The sequence below is a fragment of the Dreissena polymorpha genome, chromosome 8, assembly GCF_020536995.1.
Source record: "Dreissena polymorpha isolate Duluth1 chromosome 8, UMN_Dpol_1.0, whole genome shotgun sequence".
In the NCBI taxonomy this organism is placed as follows: Eukaryota; Metazoa; Mollusca; class Bivalvia; order Myida; family Dreissenidae; genus Dreissena; species Dreissena polymorpha.
Window position 1 is genome coordinate 6,032,310 of NC_068362.1, and position 22,648 is coordinate 6,054,957.

At 36.8% G+C, this 22,648-nt stretch overlaps 1 protein-coding gene across 1 annotated transcript in view; it reads right to left on the reverse strand.

Annotated features, from left to right (window-relative positions):
- The window catches only part of LOC127841414 (neuralized-like protein 4), a 69,070-nt gene that overhangs the window by 44,244 nt on the left and 2,178 nt on the right, over positions 1-22,648 (reverse strand). Inside the window, 5 exon segments of the mRNA XM_052370232.1 lie at positions 4,998-5,109; positions 6,535-6,658; positions 13,077-13,293; positions 17,008-17,043; positions 17,703-17,930. Of these exon segments, the coding sequence (XP_052226192.1) occupies positions 4,998-5,109; positions 6,535-6,658; positions 13,077-13,293; positions 17,008-17,043; positions 17,703-17,930 (717 nt within the window).

The window sequence follows — 22,648 nt, forward strand, 5'->3', positions numbered from 1 at the left end:
ATAACAAGATATTATTGGGACAAATCTTCTGACCAAGTTTCATGAAGATCGGAAAATAAATGTGGCCTCTAGAGTGTTAACAATTAAGGTTTTACTATAGCAATATAAGGAAAATTGCCCCGCCCCCTGGCAGCCATGTTTTTCAACCAACCGGCATCATTTTTGAACTCATCCAAGATATTATCGGGACAAATCTTCTGACCAAGTTTCATGAAGATCGGAAAATAAATGTGGCCTCTAGAGTGTTAACAAGGTTTTACTATAGCCATATAAAGAAAAATGCCCCGCCCCCTGATGGCCATGTTTTTAAACCAACCAGCATAATTTTCGAACTCAACCAAGATATTATCGGGATGAATCTTCTGACCAAGTTTCATGAAGATTGGACAATAAATGTGGCCTCTAGAGTGTTAACAAGAATTAAATATAGCCTTATATAGCCATATAAGGAAAAATGCCCCGCCCCTTGGCAGCCATGTAATTCAAGCAAACGTAACCATTTTCGAACTCATCCAAGATATCATTAAAACAAATCTTCTGACCAAGTTTCATCAAGATTGGACAATAAATGTAGCCTCTAGAGTGTTAACAAGGTTTTACTATAGCCATATAAGGAAAAATGCCCCACCCCCTGGCAGCCATGTTTTTCAACCCACCGGCATCATTTTAAAACTCGTCCAAGATATTATTGGGATGAATCTTCTGACCAAGTTTCATTAAGATTGGACAATAAATGTGGCCTCTAAAGTGTTAACAAGATTTTACTATAGCCATATATAGCCATATAAGGAAAAATGCCCCGCCCCTTGGCAGCCATGTTTTTCAAGCAAAGGTTACCATTTTTGAACTCATCAAAGATATCAGTGGGACAAATCTTCTGAGCAAGATTCATGAAGATCGGAAAATAAATGTGGCCTCTAGAGTGTTAACAAGGTTTTACTATAGCCATATAAGGAACAAGAGGGCCAAGATGGCCCTAGTTTGCTCACCTGAGAGGAGTCGGTTCTTTAAATCTTTACCAAATGTCAAACTTGACCTAGATATTGTCCAGACAAACATCCTGGTCAAGTTTCATCATTATTGATCCAAAACTCTGGCATATGGAGTGATTTTGTTTTTGTAAGATTTGACCTGGTCACTGTTATTTAGAGTTGACCCCCCTTACCAAATATCAAACTTTGCTTACACAAATAAATATAATGACCAAGATTCATAAAATCTGAAACAAAATTGTGACCTCTGGAGTGTTTACAAGGTTTTTGTATAATATAATGAAAATTTGGACAATCTAAAGGCAATAATTATGGCATTAATTATGTGATATATATAAAACCAATCTCTTCACCAAGTTTCATGATGATTGGGCAAAAAATGTGACTTCTAGCGTGTTCATAAGCTTTTTTTACTATATAAAAATGAGAAAACGGCCCCCCCTGGCAGCCATGTTATTTAACTGACCGGAACCATTTTCAAATTCAACACTCATATCAAGGAAACAAATGTTCTGACACAATATCATCAAAATTGTGCCAAAAATGTGACTTCTAGAGTGTTCACATGTTTTCATTATATACATATAGAGAAAAATGCCCCACCCACAGGCTGCCATGTTTTTTCACAGATCTGGACCATTTTCAAACTCGTCAGAGATATCAATAAAACCAATGTTTTGACAAAATTTTATGATGATTGGCCAAAAATTGTGACTTCTAGAGTGTTTACAAGGTTTCTCTATAAGCCAAATAAGGAAAACTGCCCCCCCCCCCGGCAGCCATGTTATTCAACTGACTGGAACCATTTTCGAACTCAACTCTCATATCAAGGAAACAAATGCTCTGACCAAATTTCATGAAAATTGGGCCAAAAATGTGACTTATAGAGTGTTCACATGTTTTCACTATATAAATATAGAGAAAAATGCCCCGGACACTGGCGGCAATGTTTATCACCGATCTGGACCATTTTCGAACTCGTCCGAGATATCAATAAAACCAATGTTTTGACCAACTTTCATGATGATTGGGCAAAAATTGTGACTGTAACATAACGCACACAAAACGCACATTTGGGGCATTGTTGGATTTATATAATGATCGAACTTTGTACCACATTTCATACAATCTTAAATAGGCAGCCATCTGGATCAACAAATCATTAGCCTCGGGTTATAATTACCGGACACGAATATTTGCTTACCGTATGTGTCAATCTTCGGTCATTTCCGTATGTATTCATTAGGTGTCCGTTGCATACGTATATTTAGGTTGCAGATACGTGACTTAACAAACGGCCAATCAGAATTGTACATGTAGACACGTGACGTTACACAGCCAATCAGAATTGTACACGTAACAATTATCAAAGCTTTCGTTGTTTATATCTATATTTATGGACAGTCTTACTTAAACGGCCGAACATACAAGTCGCATTATTGCTGGCTTTCGCGGAATGGGCCCATTGCGGGCTTCGCATGTCTCTTGCATTTGACAAACATTTTGGAAACGTTGTGTTGTGTTAATAAGCAGAAATAAAACGCAAAGAAATCAGAAATGAACTTTGTTGGTGACTGTGTCTTTTCCACGAACAATACGTAATTGTAATTACGTGACATGACTTCTAGAGTGTTTACAAGGTTTCTCTATAGCCAAATAAGGAAAACTGCCCCCCCCCCTTGGCAGCCATGTTATTCAACTGACCGGAACCATTTTCGAACTCAACTCTCATATCAAGGAAACAAATGTTTTGACCAAATTTCATGAAAATTGGGCCAAAAATGTGACTTCTAGAGTGTTCACATGTCTTCACTATATACATATAGAGAAAAATGCCCCACCCACTGGCGACCATGTTTTTTCACCGATCTGGACCATTTTCGAACTCGTCTGAGATATCAATAAAACCAATGTTTTGAGCAACTTTCATGATGATTGGACAAAAATTGTGACTTCTAGAGTGTTTACAAAGTTTCTCTATAGCCAAATAAGGAAAACTGCCCCCCCCCCCTGGCAGCCTTAACTGACCGGAACCATTTTCTAACTAAACTCTCATATCAAGGAAACAAATGTTCTGACCAAATTTCATGAAAATTGGGCCAAAAATGTGACTTCTAGAGTGTTCACATGTTTTCATTATATACATATAGAGATAAATGCCCCGCCCACTGGCGGCCATGTTTTTTCACCGATCTGGACCATTTTCGAACTCGTCTGAGATATCAATAAAACCAATGTTTTGACCAACTTTCATGATGATTTGGCAAAAATTGTGACTTCTAGAGTGTTTACAAGGTTTATCTATAGCCAAATAAGGAAAACTGCCCCCCCCGGCAGCCATGTTATTCCACAGACCGGAACCATTTTCGAACTCAATTCTCATATCAAGGAAACAAATGTTCTGATTAAATTTCATGAAAATTGGGCCAAAAATGTGAATTCTAGAGTGTTCACGTTTTCACTGTATACAATTAGAGAAAAATGCCCCGCACACTGGCGGCCATGTTTTTCCACTGATCTGGACCATTTTCGAACTTGTCCAAGATATCAATAAAACCAATGTTTTGACCAACTTTCATGATGATTGGGCAAAAATTGTGACTTCAAGAGCTTTTACAAGGTTTCTCTATAGCCAAATAAGGAAAACTGCCCCGCCCACTGGCGGCCATGTTTTTCAATGGACCGGAACCACTTTTGAACTCAACCAACATATCATTAAGACAAACATTTTGACAAAGTTACATGAAGTTTGGGCATGAAATGTGACTTCTACAGTGTTTACAAGTTTTTTCTTTTTTTTGACCTAGTGACCTAGTTTTTGACCCGGCACGACCCAGTTTCCAGCGGGACCAAGATTTCATTGGGACAAAGCTTCTGACCAAGTTTCATGAAGATCAGACAATAAATGTGGCCTCTAGAGTGTTTACGAACAAATGTGGACGTAAGACGGACGGACGGACGTACAACGGACAAAGACCGGTCACAAAAGCTCACCTGAGCATTCAGGTGAGCTAAAAATGCCCCGTCCCCTGGCGGCCATGTTTTTCAACCAACCGGCATCATTTTCGAACTTGTCCAAGATATTATTGGGATGAATCTTCTGACCAAGTTTCATGAAGATCAGACAATAAATGTGGCCTCTAGAGTGTTAAGAAGATTTTACTATAGCCATATAAGGAAAAATGCCCCGCCCCTTGGCAGCCATGTTTTTTAAGCAAACGTAACCATTTACGAACTCATCCAAGATATCATTGAAACCAATCTTCTGACCAAATTTCATGAAGATTGGACAATAAATGTGGCCTCTAGAGAGTGAACAAGGCAAATGTTGATGTCGCACAACGAACAATGCACGACGGACGACGGACAAAAGGCGATCACAAAAGCTCACCATGAGCAAGTTGTGCTCAGGTGAGCTAAAAACAAGAGCTGTTTCCATCGGAAGACATATGCCCCCAAAAAACTCTTTTTTCGAAACCTAAACGCAGATTTCGAAACCTAACAGCGCACCCTAAGTTCAAGGTCAAGGTCGAAGGGGTCAAAATTTGTGTGCGTATGGAAAGGCCTTGTACATATACACATGCATACCAAATATGAAGGTTACATCTGAAAGGACATAGAAGTTATGAGAATTTTTTGAAGCCTAAACGCAAAAGTGTGACAGAATGACAGACGAATAGACAGTGCGATCACTATATGCCCTCCTTCGGGGGGATAAAAACACAATTCAAATATTCATTTACAAGCAATTTTGCTCTTATGTTCAGTTTCAGAGCTCATTTTACTTGTTCACTTGCAGATAATGCAATTTTGGAACAAAATTGACAACATTTTCCTTCCTATCGGGAATTTTTCAAACAGCACTTTGGAATTTTGCAGATTTTCCTCAATTGGGAAAGTACCATTTATGGGTACTTTATAAAGACAGAAAAAAACGCTGTCGCTATGTGGAATATGGGGGAAAAACTGTACATGTGTGCCCCAATGGTCAGTGCATCTGCCCACCTGATCTCATGTTGGTCATCGTCTGAGGGAGGTCTATCACGCTGGGGTTGTGGGTGGTGATGCCCACCTCTATAGAGCCTGACCACTTGTCCACCAGTCGGTCCAGTCGAATCTGGGAGTATAAACAAGCACAAATGCTTAAGAATTTACATATCTACAGGAATTCATTCAGATTGCTACACATACCTTTATCAAGAAGGTATGTTCAAATACTTTCTATTTGCAGCCCCAAGTTATACTTATGATGTACATCACCTATGCATTAACAGCGCTCATTCTATTATTACAAAAGGGCAGGGTTCTATTTTGCCAAAGGCCACTTTAGCGCCCATAAATGATATCCAAAACCCTACAGCATGCATATAAATTTCTTATTACATGAATTTTAATAAAAAATATAGTTCCATAGTTTATAAATCTATTTTCAACGTGCACATTTACTTAATGTATTGAAACTTCAAATAAAATTTGCCGTATGAACAAAATGAAATGACATGCATAATGTCCATATTGCCATCTATCCATGTTTCATGAAAAAATATTAAGAATTTTAAAAGTTATCGCAGGATCCAGAAAAGTGTTACAGACAGACTGACAGACAGAGTGCAAACCATAAGTCCCCTCCGGTGAAACCGGTAGGGAACAAAAAAATGGCAAAGTAGGGGACCACGGGGCCGGGTTGAACCATGGGACAGCAGGGCGCTGGGCCCTTCAATTTAGGCAAATCTTGAGAATAGTAATCATGATTTTAAGGGCCCAGATTTCTAACCTAAAAGTATTCATCATCGTTTAAAGGACTTCAGATTTTTAATCCAAGCATTAATAATTCTGTAAACGACTAGATATTTGTATTCAAAGTATTCATTATAGTTTAAAAGCCTAAATATGTCAACTCACAGTATTCAACATCATGTAAAGGACTAAAGACATGACCTCCCATTTATTTATTTAATATTGTATAAGAGCCTTGATAGTTTACCTCAAAATATATATGAACGTTTTAAGGTCTAGAGGACTTACTGTTGTACATGCTTATCTTAACCTAACATGGTAAAATACTCAGGATTATAGTGTCTTTGGACTTGATTAGGCTATATAACACAAATGCAGTTGTTGTGCAGTTTTTTTGTTTTTTATTCTATTTTTATTTTATCATTTTTCAAAATGCTCACTTGTCTTAGCTTATGATCATAAACAAATTTGCTCTTGCAAAATTTTAACCCTCTGAATTGTTAGCGCGTTTTGTATTGATTTTGTACATGAACGTGTTCATTGCTGTTTAACCATTTACCACTTAGAAGCAAAGTGAAAATGCCTATGTGCAAACAGCATAAAACAAGAACAGCCTGAGAGTAACTCGCAGTCTGTCAGGTTTTATGCTGTTTGCTGCTAATCAGTATCTAAGGGTTGGAAATGAAGCCTTAAATACTTGAATCTAGTAAGAAAGGTCTTAAATTAAATTAATCTTTCTAAGGGACTACAAATACGTCAAAAAACGTTTTAAAGTGGTAAAGGTTTTAAGGCCTCAATACCTTACCTCAAAATATTCATCATCGTTTAGAGGCCTATTTGTCATTACAACGCCGTTGTTAAACTCATCCAATGGCCGTCGTCGTTCTGCCGTTCTCCTCCCATTTGTTAGCTTGATCAGGCTTCCACATCTACAGGGTTAATTGAACACATGAAAATACTGAACATCAATTAAATGTATTTACAAACATGTTTACCAGCTTCTATAGACAACGGACACAAATATCTTTTAAAAAATCCAATCAAACAAAGCAAAAACATGACAGAGACAAGTAAAATATTTTAATGTTAACTTATACTGCAAGAATAATTGTCCAATGTTCACAGTATCAGTATGTATTGACCAACCAACAACTATTTCAAATGATCATAAGGTATTTAACAAAAACACACACAAATCAAAGCTCTTAATTCTCTATTTTTCTAACAGAAAATCAGCAATAAAGCGACAATAATTTAAAGCTGCTAATGTAAGCACACGCCAGGGGGTTGTTATCATCAAATTACTTCTATGATTTTTTTTCCAAATCTAATAAGTGATCAAGGCTTTATTTACTAATACAAAATATGTTACAGACAGGTTCATGCTTGGAACAGGGTTGATGTTGAATAGAATTAAAAATGGAGGAAAATCCTGGCGATTTTCGACAACAAGGTGTGCATTACGAGCAACAAACCTTTCACGCATAAAATGTACAAATTCATAAAATATAAACACAAAACGAGTCTAAATCAAGATTTATTTATCAAAATCTTTTTTATTTCACATGCTAATGATGTAAATTTAACAGTATTCATTAGGGTGAATTTCACAATAAATTGTCATTTTCTTTCTTGTTCTATGTGAACAATTCTGCCACTTTTGTACTATACTGCAGAATCAGTCATACCCAAAAAATTGCACACTAATTTATTTCCGAAGTTAAACAAACCTCAGAATTTCACCCTGGGAAAATAGCATTCACGGAAATATGCTGATACGTGGAAATATCACATCTCTGTTGGAAAAAGACAAAGGGCATGACAGAGCCTCTAACAATAAAACGTTAAAGTAGATGAATCATGACTATGACCATGAGGACTTTTATCATCAAGTGTGACCATGACCTTTAAGTTAGTGAAGCAGGTTTACGTATGACACGCTGTCCCTGCAAAGTGATCATTTCTGGTACCGGTATTACTGTGAAACCATTTATTTTCGTCGGCACAAAATTTCGCCCTTTTCATAAAAATAACTATTTAGTCCGCTCTTAAATTCGTCCATTTCTGGTTTTGAAAAAAACAACAAAAAATGTCCGATTTGTTTGTAATACATGTAATACGCGGTTGCGAAAAAATCGTGCTGGGGAAAGAGAGGTGACACTTGGTAGTCACTTGCAGGAGTTGGGCCTTGTTTTGCATATGCCAATTAACAAGTCTGTTATTTTAGGTGATAGTAACTGTCCCTTATTATTTTATGTCATTGACACGTTCTTTGTTATGATTAGCGGATAAGTGAGACTGAATAATCGTTAACGAGTGTTTTAAACAACGAAGCCAATTAGTCTTTTTCCATTACTATCACGGTCAAACTGATAACAATCTTACCTTCATCGGCGCCAATTAGAGAAGGTGCGAACATTATGGGTTATAATTAGCGTAAGCAAATTATTTTGGTCATATTTCATTAAAGTTTCAAGCGTTATAAAAAAAAACAAAGGTACAGGGTTTTATGTATATGTACAAAAATAGTAGATGCAGTTAAAACCAAACAACCAAACACAAATTAAAATGTTCTTTATTAATTTGTAACAAAGCGCAGAATATATTTCAGTCAGGTGTTGATCACACATCGTCATATTTTAATTGCGTTTAATAGTATTGTCTTTAATCCGGATTCGCCGCGTGTAGGCTGTATAATATGCAACACCCTTGAAAAACACAATACACACAATGGGTAATAAAGTTGTTAACAATTAGCGCTAATCAACACTATTATACCTAAACGAAGTCGACGCATTACACTGTATAATGAACACCCCTTTTTGTCAAAACCGGATTTAACTCGAGTGTGAATAGTCGACTGTTTCATGTTCTTTGTATCAATACCATCTGTGTATCTGTATTATAAGTATACCAGTCAACAAACAAGGTGCGCGCTTCCGCATATGGGTATTCGGACGTTCAAAAAATTGACCTACGGTTTAGCGTTCACGCCGTCGAACGCATTAGGCAATATAACTAGTTTTTTTTCACTCTTTCTTTATTTGCAAAAAATACTAGTGGCTTATAACTTACCTTGCAATCTTTTTTTCTCGCATTTTGCGAGTGTGCGAGTGTTAATTTCGAGCCCTGTGTATATGCATGGATTACGCTGGATTTTAATGCCTCATGCCTACAGTAATTCAGTCTTATTTGTTTCAAATATGGGACATAATTGTTCGTTAGAATCTTGAATTCGTCCATCGGTCGAAGGACGAAAAAGGTGAAAATTAATGTCGGACGAATAATAATGGTTTCACAGTATTTATAAATTGCCAAATCAAATAATACAAGGGCTGTTTGTAAAACATGCATGGCCCCCGTATGGGCTGTCAGTTGTGGTGGCAGCCATTGTGTGAATCTGTTTTTTGTCACTGTGAACTTGACCTTTGACCTAGTGACCTGAAAATCAATAGGGGTCATCTGCCAGTCATGATCAATGTACCTATGAAGATGGTGGACGGACCGACAGACATAAAAAGTTATCAAACTTTAACCAAGGTTAAAGTTTTGGAACCAGAAACCATTTTACTATTTAGAGTCACTGTGACCTTGACCTTTGACCAAGTGACCTGAAAATCAATAGGGGTCATCTGCCAGTCATTATCAATGTACCTATGAAGTTTCATGATCCTAGGCGTAAGCATTCTTGAGTTATCATCCGGAAACCATTTTATTGTTTAAAGTCACTGTGACCTTGACCTTTGACCTAGTGACCTGAAAATCAATAGGGGTCACCTGCCAGTCATGATCAATGTACCTATGAAGTTTCATTATCCTAGGCCTAGGCGTTCTTGAGTATCATCCGGAAACCATCTGGTGGACGGACCGACCGACAGACCGACATGTGCAAGACAATATACCCCCTGTTCTTCGAAGGGGGCCTTAAAAATGTGAAAATACAGTGCAATCAAGATTTTGGGGCATAAAAAACACCAAGTGCAATCTTTAATGACGCCCAGTATTGAAGGCATAAAAACAAGAGCTGTTGGAAGACTTCTTGAAAAGTTGGCAAAAGCCAAGCCAACAAGGGCTGTTTGTAAAACACGCATGCCCCCCAAATGAGCTGTCATTTGTAGTGGCAGCCCTTGTGTGAATACGTTAGAAACCATTTTACTGCTTCAGGTCACTGTGACCTTGACCTTTGACCTAATGACCTGAAAATCAATAGGGGTCATCTGCCAGTCATGATCAATGTACCTATGAAGTTTCATGATCCTAGGCCTAAGCGTTCTTGAGTTATCATCCGGAAACCATTTGGTGGACGGACTGACCGACGGACCGACATGTGCAAAACAATAGGGCTGCAACGGATATCAGAAATATCTGAGATTCGCGGATCCAAAATGGGATTCACGGATCTAATCGTGATTGGTAAAATCGGTTTCGAATCCGGATCTTATTTGAGTTTAACCTTTCCTTTGCGGTAATTGTTTTTTCGCCCTAATACTTTTCATTAAATTGTTTCTGTCTGTTTGCAAGGCTGACTGGTACGTAGTCTGTTACCATTATCGCTACTTTTTTCGACAAAATCATGGTACTACACAGTCTACTTTCGTTTTGTATGGTGCAAACTGGCGCAGAAGAAAATTCACGATGCACCTAAATAATTAAAATTCTCGGTGTGAAAGCATTTCGGGTTTTATCAGCATACTAATTCTGGCTTATAAGTGGTTGTTACGAAGTATTTTATTGATACTTATTGCAGATTGCGTGTGATGCGATTATTGCTTGTTAAAATACAGCGTTATTCATATTATAAGAACCAGGAAAAACTCGGCCTTATATGAGAATCTAAACTTTCCACAATTTGGACGCCATTTTGAAGTTAAATCTTTAAAAATATACTTTAAGCATTCAGCCCCCGGGGGGGGGGGGGGGGGGGAGGGGGGGGGGGTAACTTCTTCCCAAATGGTAGGGTAAGGGACTTCTGAAATGTGACCCATTTTCATACCAGAACTCTGATAAAGTAGACCCATTTTGATACAAGATTTTTTTTAAAGCATACCCATTTGTATACGATATCATGGAGAAAGTGGACCCATTTCAATACAGGAATTTTGATAAACTGGACCCTTAGTTGAGCTAGAGATATATCTAAACTGTCTACGTAAACAGATTGGTCACTTTATTATTCGTCTATCGTAATAAAAATCTCCATTTCAAATATGTTTTCAACTTTTAGTAAAATCCTTTATTTAAGTATGACCGGAAATTAAATATGTTTTCTTAATTAACTTTCAAAGCCTGTGATAACGATTTCTTGATTCAACACATAATCACAATTTTCTACAAAATATATATTATTATCCAAGATGTCACAATGACAGCCGGGAATTACAGAGTATAATTCCGTGTTCACATCTAGCGTTAAGTCGTCTAATTCCGACACAATTTTCATATATCATTTGCAGTAACTGCACTTTTCCCGGCACTTTTAGATTATGCAACGATTTCGTCACTTAATATATGACGTATGTTAATATATGACGTCACAGTATCATCTTGGTCAATCAACCAACAGATTAACGCAGTCAATCTTCTGCATCTTTCCCACTACTGACATTTACTTTGTGATACCCATTTATACACAAGAATGACATTTATCATACCCATTTTGCCCCCGGATGGAAAGATCGGGGGTATATTGTTTTTGGCCTGTCTGTCCGTCATTCTGTCATTCCGTCATTCTGTCTTCAAACATTAACCTTACATTAAAGTTTTGGAATAACTTTTGAAATATTGAACATAGCAACTTGATATTTGACATGCATGTGTATGTCATGAAGCTGCACATTTTGAGTGGTGAAAGGTCAAGGTCATCCTTCAAGGTCAAAGGTAAAAACGAAAGCGGCGCATTAGGGGGCCTTTTGTTTCTGACAAACACATCTCTTGTTTTGATACTGATCTACTTTCAAATCTATATGAATTTATATACAAGCAAATTTCTGATTTTTCTGATTTCAATACCCATATCTATACTTAGATGCTCAAAACCATACCCACTTCTATTATTTTAGTCGAAAAACACACCCCATAAAAAAAATCGGCACACCCCTATATACCCGTATATAGGAAGTTACCCCCCCCCCTCCCCCCCGGGATTCAGCCCCTTATATATTCAGCTCCCTTTTTTGACAATAACAATAGTGCAGTGTAACCACAACAGTAAGGTTCAATATTTGAGCGTACCAAAATAACAACTTGCAATATTTTCAATCAACTACAATGAGCGCCCAATGCAAAACTAATTCGATATCATGGAGGATTTACACATTACAAATGCAATTCCTAATGGCAATAAGTAAGTTTGCAATCCTTATTGTCTTTCTGAGTTGTATTAAAAACAATGGCAGTGGATCCAGTGTGGCTGGAATGTTATTCAGGTAAATTTTGCATAATTTCGCGACCTGTCGAATTGTGTTCCTGCATCATGTAATGTCTGGGAAGCATCTTTCGTCATATACTTAGTTTAAATGCTATTGTTTCTGTGCACCAATAAGTTGTATAGAACAGAAATTTTGCTATTTTTCAAAACTTCATACTTAATTTAATATAAAAAACCTGTAATTCGAAAGTGAAATTCAAGCTTTTCTTGGTGAATATTATTATAAAATTAATTAATAACATTGTCATTAATTAGTTGAATTCATATTGGCTTTATTATTGAGCTTCAGACAGCCGTATTGACCTGCGGCCTCAGGCCAATATGGCTGTCTTCAGCTCAATAATAAAGCCAATATGAATTCAACTAATTAATAACATTATATTATTATTAATGTTTGTCATTAAAATGCTTACACTTTTTCGTGTATGTGCGATTTTGATAGTTTTTTTAGAAATTTGCGGAATCTGGACCCGGGTATAAATGTTTGTTCGAACAACGTTAGTCCATTTTATTTTTGTTTTCATCTACTTAGTATTTGTTTTTGTTTTTGATGTCGTTTTTTCTGCTTCCAAAACTGCTGTTGCCGCTGCAGCTGCATCTACTAATGCTGCTAAAGAAGTATAAATATTAGTAGCTGTAAAGTTTAAAATAATAATAAAAGTTAATTACTTTTTTTCAAAAGAAATATATAAGTTGTGGTGTTTCAAAACATAATTTTGGCTATAGCAAATTTAATTATAATTTATTTTGCGTATTTTTACTTTCAAATTAGGATTCGAACCGATATTCGATATCCCGGCCTTTGGATTCAAATCCGGATCCGATTGAAAACAATACAAAACAATATACACCCTCTTCTTTGAAGGGGGGCAAAAAAAATCAGGTTTGTCATGTAAATCCTGTTGTGACTGAAAGCATACCGTTCATGAAAGCACAGTCGTTCACTGGATTGCAAGCCCTCGGCCTCGTTACCTCGATCGGTCAAATGATTGTTAGCGAGCTCGTTACTGATTGCATTGTCATCATTCATGGTGAGAAGATCCGTGTTGTCCGTTAGGTCGTTTACAATCTGTGTTGATAGCTGAGCCAGAAACTCGTTGGCTAAATGATTAGCCATCTCTACTGGCCCATTTGGTACTGTAATAGATGTAATGGATGTCATTTTTCAAAATAGATAAATGTAAGAGTTTATTGTGACTACTTTTATAACTGAGAAAGTCTTAAAGAAATCTAAAGCAGATAGTAATATACATGTAGCAGATTCCGAGGTCTGAGATATTGATCATTTCATAAAATAATGTATATAATAACTTGACAATTTGTTTATGTAAAAGAGCTTTTTTTTTAGGTTATCCATATCTTAATGTATCCTTTGCTTGTGATCATTTAATGTTGTGTTTTGTTCACAAATACCACACTGGCAAAATAATTTTAAATGGAATCAGTAAATCAATTGATTCAGATTGCTAAAGTTTTCTAATTGATGTATTCTCTTATATAGATCTATAATACCTTTACTCATAACGGTTAATTAAAGGATCATTTGTCAAAACTATACATAACATACATCGTAATTAACTGCATATACATTAACTAAGCAACAAAACACACCATGGTTCCGTACAGAGGGAAAGATCTTGGGGTCTAAAAGAGTACAAAGTGCTGCTAATAAGGGACAATGTCATGCTGCTAATAAGGGACAATGTCATGCTGCTAATAAGGGACAATGTCATGCTGCTAATAAGGGACAATGTCATGCTGCTAATAAGGGACAATGTCATGCTGCTAATAAGGGACAATGTCATGCTGCTAATAAGGGACAATGTCATGCTGCTAATAAGGGACAATGTCACTGTGTAATACTGGACAGGCTGGATACAACTTCTGACCAAGTTTGGTGAAGATCGGATGAAAACTACTTGAATTAGAGAGCGGACAACATGCTGAATGTTTAAAACGCACAAAGTGACACCGTGACCTAGTTTTTGACCCGGCAAGGCCCATGTTCAACTTGGCCTAGACATCATGTAGATACAACTTCTGACCAAGTTTGGTGAAGATCGGATGAAAACTACTTGAATTAGAGAGCGGACAACATGCTGAATGTTTAAAACGCACTAAGTGACCCCGTGACCTAGTTTTTGACCCGGCAAGGCCCATGTTCGAACTTGGCCTAGACATCATCTAGTTACAACTTCTGACCAAGTTTGGTGAAGATCGGATGAAAAATACTTGAATAAGAGAGCGGACACTTAATATGGACCGACAGACAGACCGACAGACAGACAAGTTCACTCCTATATACCCCCCTAAACTTCGTTTGTGGGGTATGATAAAAAGATGAGGCTAAAGAAAATTTATTTCAGCTACAATTATTTCTTTATAACAACCCTTAAATTACTTGTTGTGAGTCGAAATTCTATGTTAAATTGGCTAAAGAAAATGTTAAGCCAGGTTGAGCTCTGCACTGGCTAAAGTGTCACGTGTTACCGTAAAAACTCAGTCATAGGTCTGCCCGCTCATAAGTCGGGGGGTATAAAAATGGTTTGAAAATACATTGTATGACATTTTGTGTATGTTGACTTCATAAGTCGGGTAAAAAATACAGACACTCAGAAAATAAGCGACAATTAAATTGCGACCTCATCAAATTTATTTTCGATTCTGTGACACAACATATATTGATTAACATGTTAAGTATATTAAACAAACCCGATATGATAGTAGTTAAAATAGTTTTACCACGCAATTTGATAATCAGTAATAAACCAACAACACACTGTGCCATTATTTACGAATATCTGTTTAGGAATTTTGTAAACACAAGCGTCGGCTATTGTTAGGAACTGTACATGAAGTTTGTTAATCGGAACTAATTATCGGTATTTCTTGGAAAATCATAGGTAAATGTGTTTGTCGTTTTAATGCTAAGGCCGAGTAATTACAGCAAATCGAAACTCAACTTGCGTAAAACACTTGCTCAATTAACCATTACACTCCACCTCCGTTCTCTGCAAAAGATTCGAAAGGCGGAGCTACGCAGGTGCTATTATTTAATTGGACGATTGCCATAAATGAACAAACATACGATTGGTTAAGCATGTTGTTGTTAGACAAAGGAAGCCAATTTTGTCGGCGAGAAATTTGTCGCTTTATTGCTTTAAACAGGAAGCGGCTTTCCTTTGATGACGTCAAAATGTCAATTCACACAGTGTGCAAATTTTACGAACTCTTTGTTTAGGTGTACGGAAGAAACCCCCTCCGGAAGAAACCCCCTTCGCTAAAAACGGCAGGGCGGAAGAAACCCCCTTTCATAGTTTGCATAGGCGGAAGAAACCCCCTCGCTAGTTTTGCATAGGCGGAAGAAACCCCCTCGCTAGTTTTGCATAGGCGGAAGAAACCCCCTTCCTGCTGTCCCGCCGTACCCGTCCCTCTACAGACGGGACCTCTGGACCGGTACGGGCAGGCGAGCTCTCGACGATAAACAGCGGATTGGTCAGATCCGCTGCATCCTGGAGAAGACAGCAGTCTCAGCAGTGAAGAAGACATCCGGCTCGAGGGTGACGGACTCAGCTGGATTTGCTGAGCCATCCGCAAAAGATCAAACCGCGAGAATCAATCTTCTGCAGGCGGCTTCTGGCCTCGGTCGCGACGAGCACGCTCCAGCTGCTGACCGAGAATATTTCATCAAGTCTACAAATAGTCTATAAATAGTCACTTATGCCGAAATTTATTTGATACAAGAGAAAACATGGCAAGGTTTGTGTTAAAGAAATTATTGAGAGCTTTTATCGTTAATATTTACCAGAAGGTGCTTTAAAAATGTTATAAACGGGATTATCGGGAAATGAATATAAACTTGAAAAGAAGCAAGCATGCAGTAATAGAGTCGGGTTGAAACGGATGTATTGGGGAATCGTTCGAGTCGGGATTTTACTACCTCTGCGGGAAAGACTTAACACTTAGGAAAGGAGTTTATTCCGCCTCTCTGAAAACACGAAGGGGGTTTATTTCGCCTGTCTGAAAACTCGAAGGGGGTTTGTTCCGCCTATGCAAAACTAGCGAGGGGGTTTCTTCCGCGTATGCAAAATGTGAAAGGGGGTTTCTTCCGCTATGCCGTTTTTAGGGAAGGGGGTTTCTTCCGAAGGGGGTTTATTCCGGTAATCCTTTGTTTACAATTCTATTTAAAAAAAACACTCTTGCTAACATTAAACTTTGGTTTAAATTATCAAAATAAAGCAGAAGTTAAGTTGACAAATATGATTTAATTAATTCACGTCAGTTAAAATAAGACTTTTGCGCTGTAAATCAACGAGTTTTTGTGACAACAACTTAAACAACCGGGACGATTTGGGGATCAATTAACCTCGATTTTTTTTCATGAACAATCTCATAAGTCAAGACTATAATTTTAATCAATTTTTGGAGGAAAAATATCTCGACTTATGACTGCATTTTTACGGTAGGTAGGATATTAGTGTTTACTTCTATGGTAAATAAGCCTGAATATACATTCACAACATTGAATATACACACAATATGAGTCGCTCTAAGAAAACTGGTCTTAATGCATGTGCGTAAAGTGTCGTCCCAGATTATCCTGTGCAGTCTGCACAGGCTAACCAGGGACGACACTTTCCGCCTAAACTTGATTTTCGGTAAGGAGGGACTTCCTTGAAACTAAAAGTACCATAAAAGCGGAAAGTGTCGTCCCTGATTAGCCTGTGCTGACTGCACAGGCTAATCTGGGACGACACTTTAAGCACATGCATTATGCCCAGTTTTCAAAGAACACGACTCATATATTCACAACATTGAATATACACACAATATACTGGTGTGTTTTTTTACCACGATTGTGTGCCCACTGTTGATTGCCAGTGTATGCTTTAATCAAAATAAAAGCATATATGGACAGCATGAATGAAATATATGCACATACATGCAAATAACTATTAGGGTTAATCTGTACAATGATACCAAGAGTATACAATATGTATGTACAATCTATAACATATGATTGTTATATTCAAATGTCCTGCATTTGTATTATGAGTACTACTATCTCATCAAATGCACAGTGAAGTGTAATTTATTTCATGCTTTCCGGTTGTACTGTTTCAAACAGTGAAAAATAACAGTGAAAATTATCAATAAATTTCATTATTTTACTAAAACTATTTTTGGATATGTTTTGTTTCCCAACATACTGATTAGCTTCCCTTGAACATACATGTAATGAAATGTGTGGCACCCAACAAGGATTTAGATTGACCGGAATTACTAAAATATAATTTTGGTAGCATAAAATAAGAAGAAATTTGTTGGATTTGGTGGAATATCGATTTTAATTTACTCGTGATAAAAGATAAAATATATTTTCACCAGTGTCGCATTATTTTTTTTTTTATCACTCATGAATTAAAATCAATATTCCACAAATCCAACAAATAACCGCTATATCATTACACATATCATCAAAATCGTCCAATGCCTATTACTATATAAAAAGGTACCATACACACACTAATTGCACAAAGCCTTACCATTGTCCCTATTGTCTGTAGAGTCGACAATGGACACCTGGGCACATTTCCCGTACATGTCGATGACAGCAAACACATCAGAGGGAATACCCGATGCCGCAGGTCCCTGATCAATCCCGTTCACAAAGAAGTGCAGCTCGCCTGCGGAGGAACGCATTACGCCAACAATGTCGCCCTCTGACAGCTGGTCAAGGTCACTGCCATATTCCTCTATCATGGAATGGCCGTCTAGAAGCAAGTACATGGACTGAGCCAAGTGGGTGGATAAGGTTTCAACATTTATTTTTTACTACACAAAGAAGTAACTGCTGACCTAAACAGGACCTTATAAATGTATACATGTACATGCACTAGACTGGTCTAGACCACATACTACAAATACTGACCAGGTAATAATAATATGAGTCAACAAACATGTTCTGAATTTTATTTTTGCATGTGGAAATTTGCTGATATTGAAAGATAATATATATATTGAAAGTAGACAAACACCAAAAAATAGTTAAAATATATGTTCCCAATTATAGAATTATATTGTTTTACTTTTAATTGCAAACAATCGAATTCCTCATAAAACAAGTACTCTCAGGGTTCCCAGCTTTTTGCATGAACAAAACTCCCTGATTTTTCCATGATTTTTCCATGATGGAAAATAATAATTCCAGGATCATAATTTCGACCTATTTCTTGTTTTAGACACCCTCTATAAATTGCAGTTGCAGACATAACTAAGCTACATGTATACTACAAAGCCACCATAGGCATGCAGAGGAATCGATTTGCTGTTTTTATTGTATGGACTTTTTGACATAAGTCAGAAAAATCTGACCAAACAAAATTCCCTAATTTTCCCCTGATATCAGAAACTTTTGCCAAATTCCCTGACTTTTCCCTGACTGGAAAAAGTGAAAGTATTTTTCCAGGTTTTCCCTGATTTCCAGGTTGGCTGGGAACCCTGACTCTTTTTTAAATACCGTAAAAACGCAGTCATAAGTCGAGATTTTTTACCTCCAAAATTTGCTTAAAATTACGGTATCGACTTATGAGGTCGTCCATGAAAAAAATTAATTAAATTCGACGAACATTGATCCCTGCAACAATTGTTGTTGTTGTTGTATAAAAAAAACTCGTTGATTTACGACACACGAAATGTTGTCTTTTAACTGATACTTACCAATCAATATAACCACAGTTTGCAAGATTTCCATTGTTTTTATTTTCATAATTTAATCCAAAGTTTTCATGTTAGCAGGTGTTTTTTTATAACTGAACGCGTAAACAAAAGATAAAGTCATTTTTAAAGTCAAGCGAGAATTGGCAACCTGTGTGAATTGACAGTTTGACGTCATCAAATAAAAAGCCGCTTCCTGTCAAAAAGCCATAAAGCATCACCCTTCTCGCCGATAAAATACGATTTCTTTAATTTGTAAAGCGACATGTGTAACCAATCGCGAGTTTGTTATTCACTGGTAATCGTCCAATTATGCTTGAGCACGTGCCTAGCTCCGTCTTTGAAACTGTTATGTAGAACAAAGGTGGAGTTAGCGGTCTATTGGTTATGTCAATCATTGTTATAAAAATGTGTTTTACCGAGGCACTAATAAATTGTTTTGATAGTCAGATTAAAAGTACAAAGATTGGATTACAGTGATTACAGTGTGTCATCGGATTATAAGTTTGTGGATTATTACTAGCTTGGACAATTTAGTGCAAACTTTATAATAATAATTTATTAATATGACTAACACATTTGATTTGTGAAAATGCCTGGAAAACACAAATGCCATGCGTATGACAATGCGTTTAAAATACGTGTGATAGAATTTGCAGAGCAATCAAATAATAATAGTGCTGCTGAATGCGAGTTTGGTGTTTCGTATGTCGTTGTTGTGTAAATTACGATGTACATGTATATACGTTCTGGTTTCCTATGTTGTTGATTTTGTTTTATGTGGTTCATAATGATTTGCTTGTCTATATTTTTATATATTATTTTGGATTTCCTAAATATATATCGTATTGATTATCAGGGGTGTGATTGAGGCAAAGTCAGAGGGGAGGAAAATTTTGTCGACTGATTTTGATTATGCGAATGGCGCGCATAACGCAATGACAAACCTTAAAACAGACATTTAAATAAACAACTTCTTGAACTTCATAACAATATTTCTTTATAAAAACCTGTTAAACTTCACATTTACATTTTGTAACATACTGAGGATGCAAAGTAAACAGTATTTATTGCAATCAATTGCAGCAGTTTTTCAATGTATTGAATTACAGTAAATGGACTAAATATAAATAAACACACTTGAGTGTTCTTCTTGTGTTAATGATGTATAAAACTGACTTAAACAAGACTATTGTCAAGCAATATAAGTCCCCTACCAGCTCCACCATTGTCAGAAATTCCAGATTTTTATATATATATATTTGTTGCCATAGCAACCAATTTTTTTTATTTAGGAACAAAATGAAATGACATGCATAATGTCCATATTGCCATCTATTCATGTTTCAAGATTCATGAAAAAATATCAAGAACTTTAAAAGTTATTGCAGGATCCAGAAAACCACCATTTTCAGCAGTATTTCTAGTCTATTTGTTGCCATAGCAACCAGAATTTTTACCGTCGGAACGAAATGAAATGAGGTGCATAATGTCCATATTGCCATCTATCCATGTTTCAAGTTTCATGAAAAAATATTAAGAACTTCAAAAGTTATCGCAGGATCCAGAAAACCACCATTTTCAGCAGTATGTCTAGTCTATTTGTTGCCATAGCAACCAGAATTTTTTATGTTGGAACGCAGGATCCAGAAAACCACCATTTTCAGCAGTATGTCTAGTCTATTTGTTGCCATAGCAACCAGAATTTTTTATGTCGGAACGAAATGAAATGACGTGCATAATGTCCATATTGCTATCTATCCATGTTTCAAGTTTCACGAAAAAATATTAAGAACTTTAAAAGTTATCGCAGGATCCAGAAAAACCACCATTTTCAGCAGTATTTCTAGTCTATTTGTTGCCATAGCAACCATAATTTTTGACGTAGGAACGAAATGAAATGACGTGCATAATGTCCATATTGCCATCTATTCATGTTCCAAGTTTCATGAAAAAATATTAAGAACTTTTAAAGTTATCGCAGGATCCAGAAAAGTGTGACGGACAGACGGAGACAAAACCATAAGTCCCCTCCGGTGAAACCGGTAGGGGACTAATTAATATATTTAATTTGTTTACCTTTCAATATCTTGCATTTCACATCTTTAGTTCAATGCTATTTCAGTAACCTGAACAGCGTGACAAACATAATAAAGCAGAATATGCATATGAATCTGATTATACACAGATTCACTTACATATAAATCAAATTATGTTTGTCTATTTCCATGTTCAAACGATACTCTTCTAAATTGTTTTACTTTGCCAGTAGAATGAACTCCAATTTGCAAACACTGGTTTCAGTGATACAAATTCACTGTGCACAGGGCTTTTCATCTGGAAATTGGGAAGAAGCCCTAGCCTTGCAAATTGGGAAATTTAAGCGCGATAAATGGCCATTTTGGGAAAAAAACTTTTAAAGCATTTCATCACAGGTAAATCATTTAATCAATTTTAAACAGTCACAATAATGGTTTTAACTTTATTTTTGTTATGAATTAATGACCTGGAAATGTTCTTTTCAAAGATTGGCCAGCTATATTTTCAAACAGATAAACTTTTCAACAGGTAACAGCAGTTTTTGAACAGTAAACTAAAAGTTATCTCTAAAATTCAGCGATGACACTGGTGACCTCCCTTGCGGCCCTCGTGCAAAAACCGACAATAAAACCCGTACTACGCAATATTCTGTTCTAGACTGGTACACAAATACAATTAAAATTCGGCTTAGCGGTAGTGGGGAAATACCTGAACTGAACTGGTAGCGAAAAAATCGATACCAGACAACAATTACGCAAAATAAACCTTCATCTTTGTTTATCGCTCGTGGAAGCTTTCAATGAAATTACAATCATCTACAAGACCAGTAAAACTATACCGAATAGTAACTTGGCTACAAAACACTATCCGCTGTGTTTATTTTTTTGATTTTCAGGGGAATTTCAATCGTTTTTTTTGGGAAGTCTTTCAGCCAGAGTTGGGAAAAAATAAGGCTTTTTAGAATTGGGAAGGAGCCGAATATCGGCCTCTGTTATATAAGGATGAAAAGCCCTGGTGCACATTTCTAAACAAAATATGTGTTGCTTGTATCTAAAACGTAGTATTTTTCGTTGACAAACACATTTCATTATTAATATCAAACTATATGATGTCAGTCGTTAATTCGATTGCTATTTGTCATTTCAATAATCTTAATTTTCGCTTTGCAATGGCGCCATTTGCAAGCAAATCAGCTTAGAAATACCAAACACATTTTAAGAAACTGATTTTAATTGGAAGATTGGGAAACGACAGCCAATTATATCGCTCGTTTTAAAAATGCTTAGGCAGAATCTACCAGTGTTAAATGCGGAGAGATTTACGCCCACGGATATTTCGGGCCACTTATGAAATACGTCTGCGGAATCGGTGGTACCACCTCCCCCCCCCCACATTTTTTAAATGAATTTACGCGAATCTCAGAAGTGACCCCCGGGACAACCCAATCCGTGGAAATTCGCGGATCCGCGGAAAAATCACACCCCTGATTATATTAAACAAAGTACATAATACAGGTGTCCGCTATGTCTACGTCGCACAGGGCTAACATGATGTCATGGTCTATGTATAGAATAAAACTTCCCATGCATTTAAAATGGCGTCTGTTTATGAAATTCGTGGACTCGACTTATGACTGGGACATATTTAAAATCTCCGATTTTCGTATCATTTTTTACCCCCCCCGACTTATGAGCGGGTAGACTTATGACTGCGTTTTTACGGTACATCCATTATA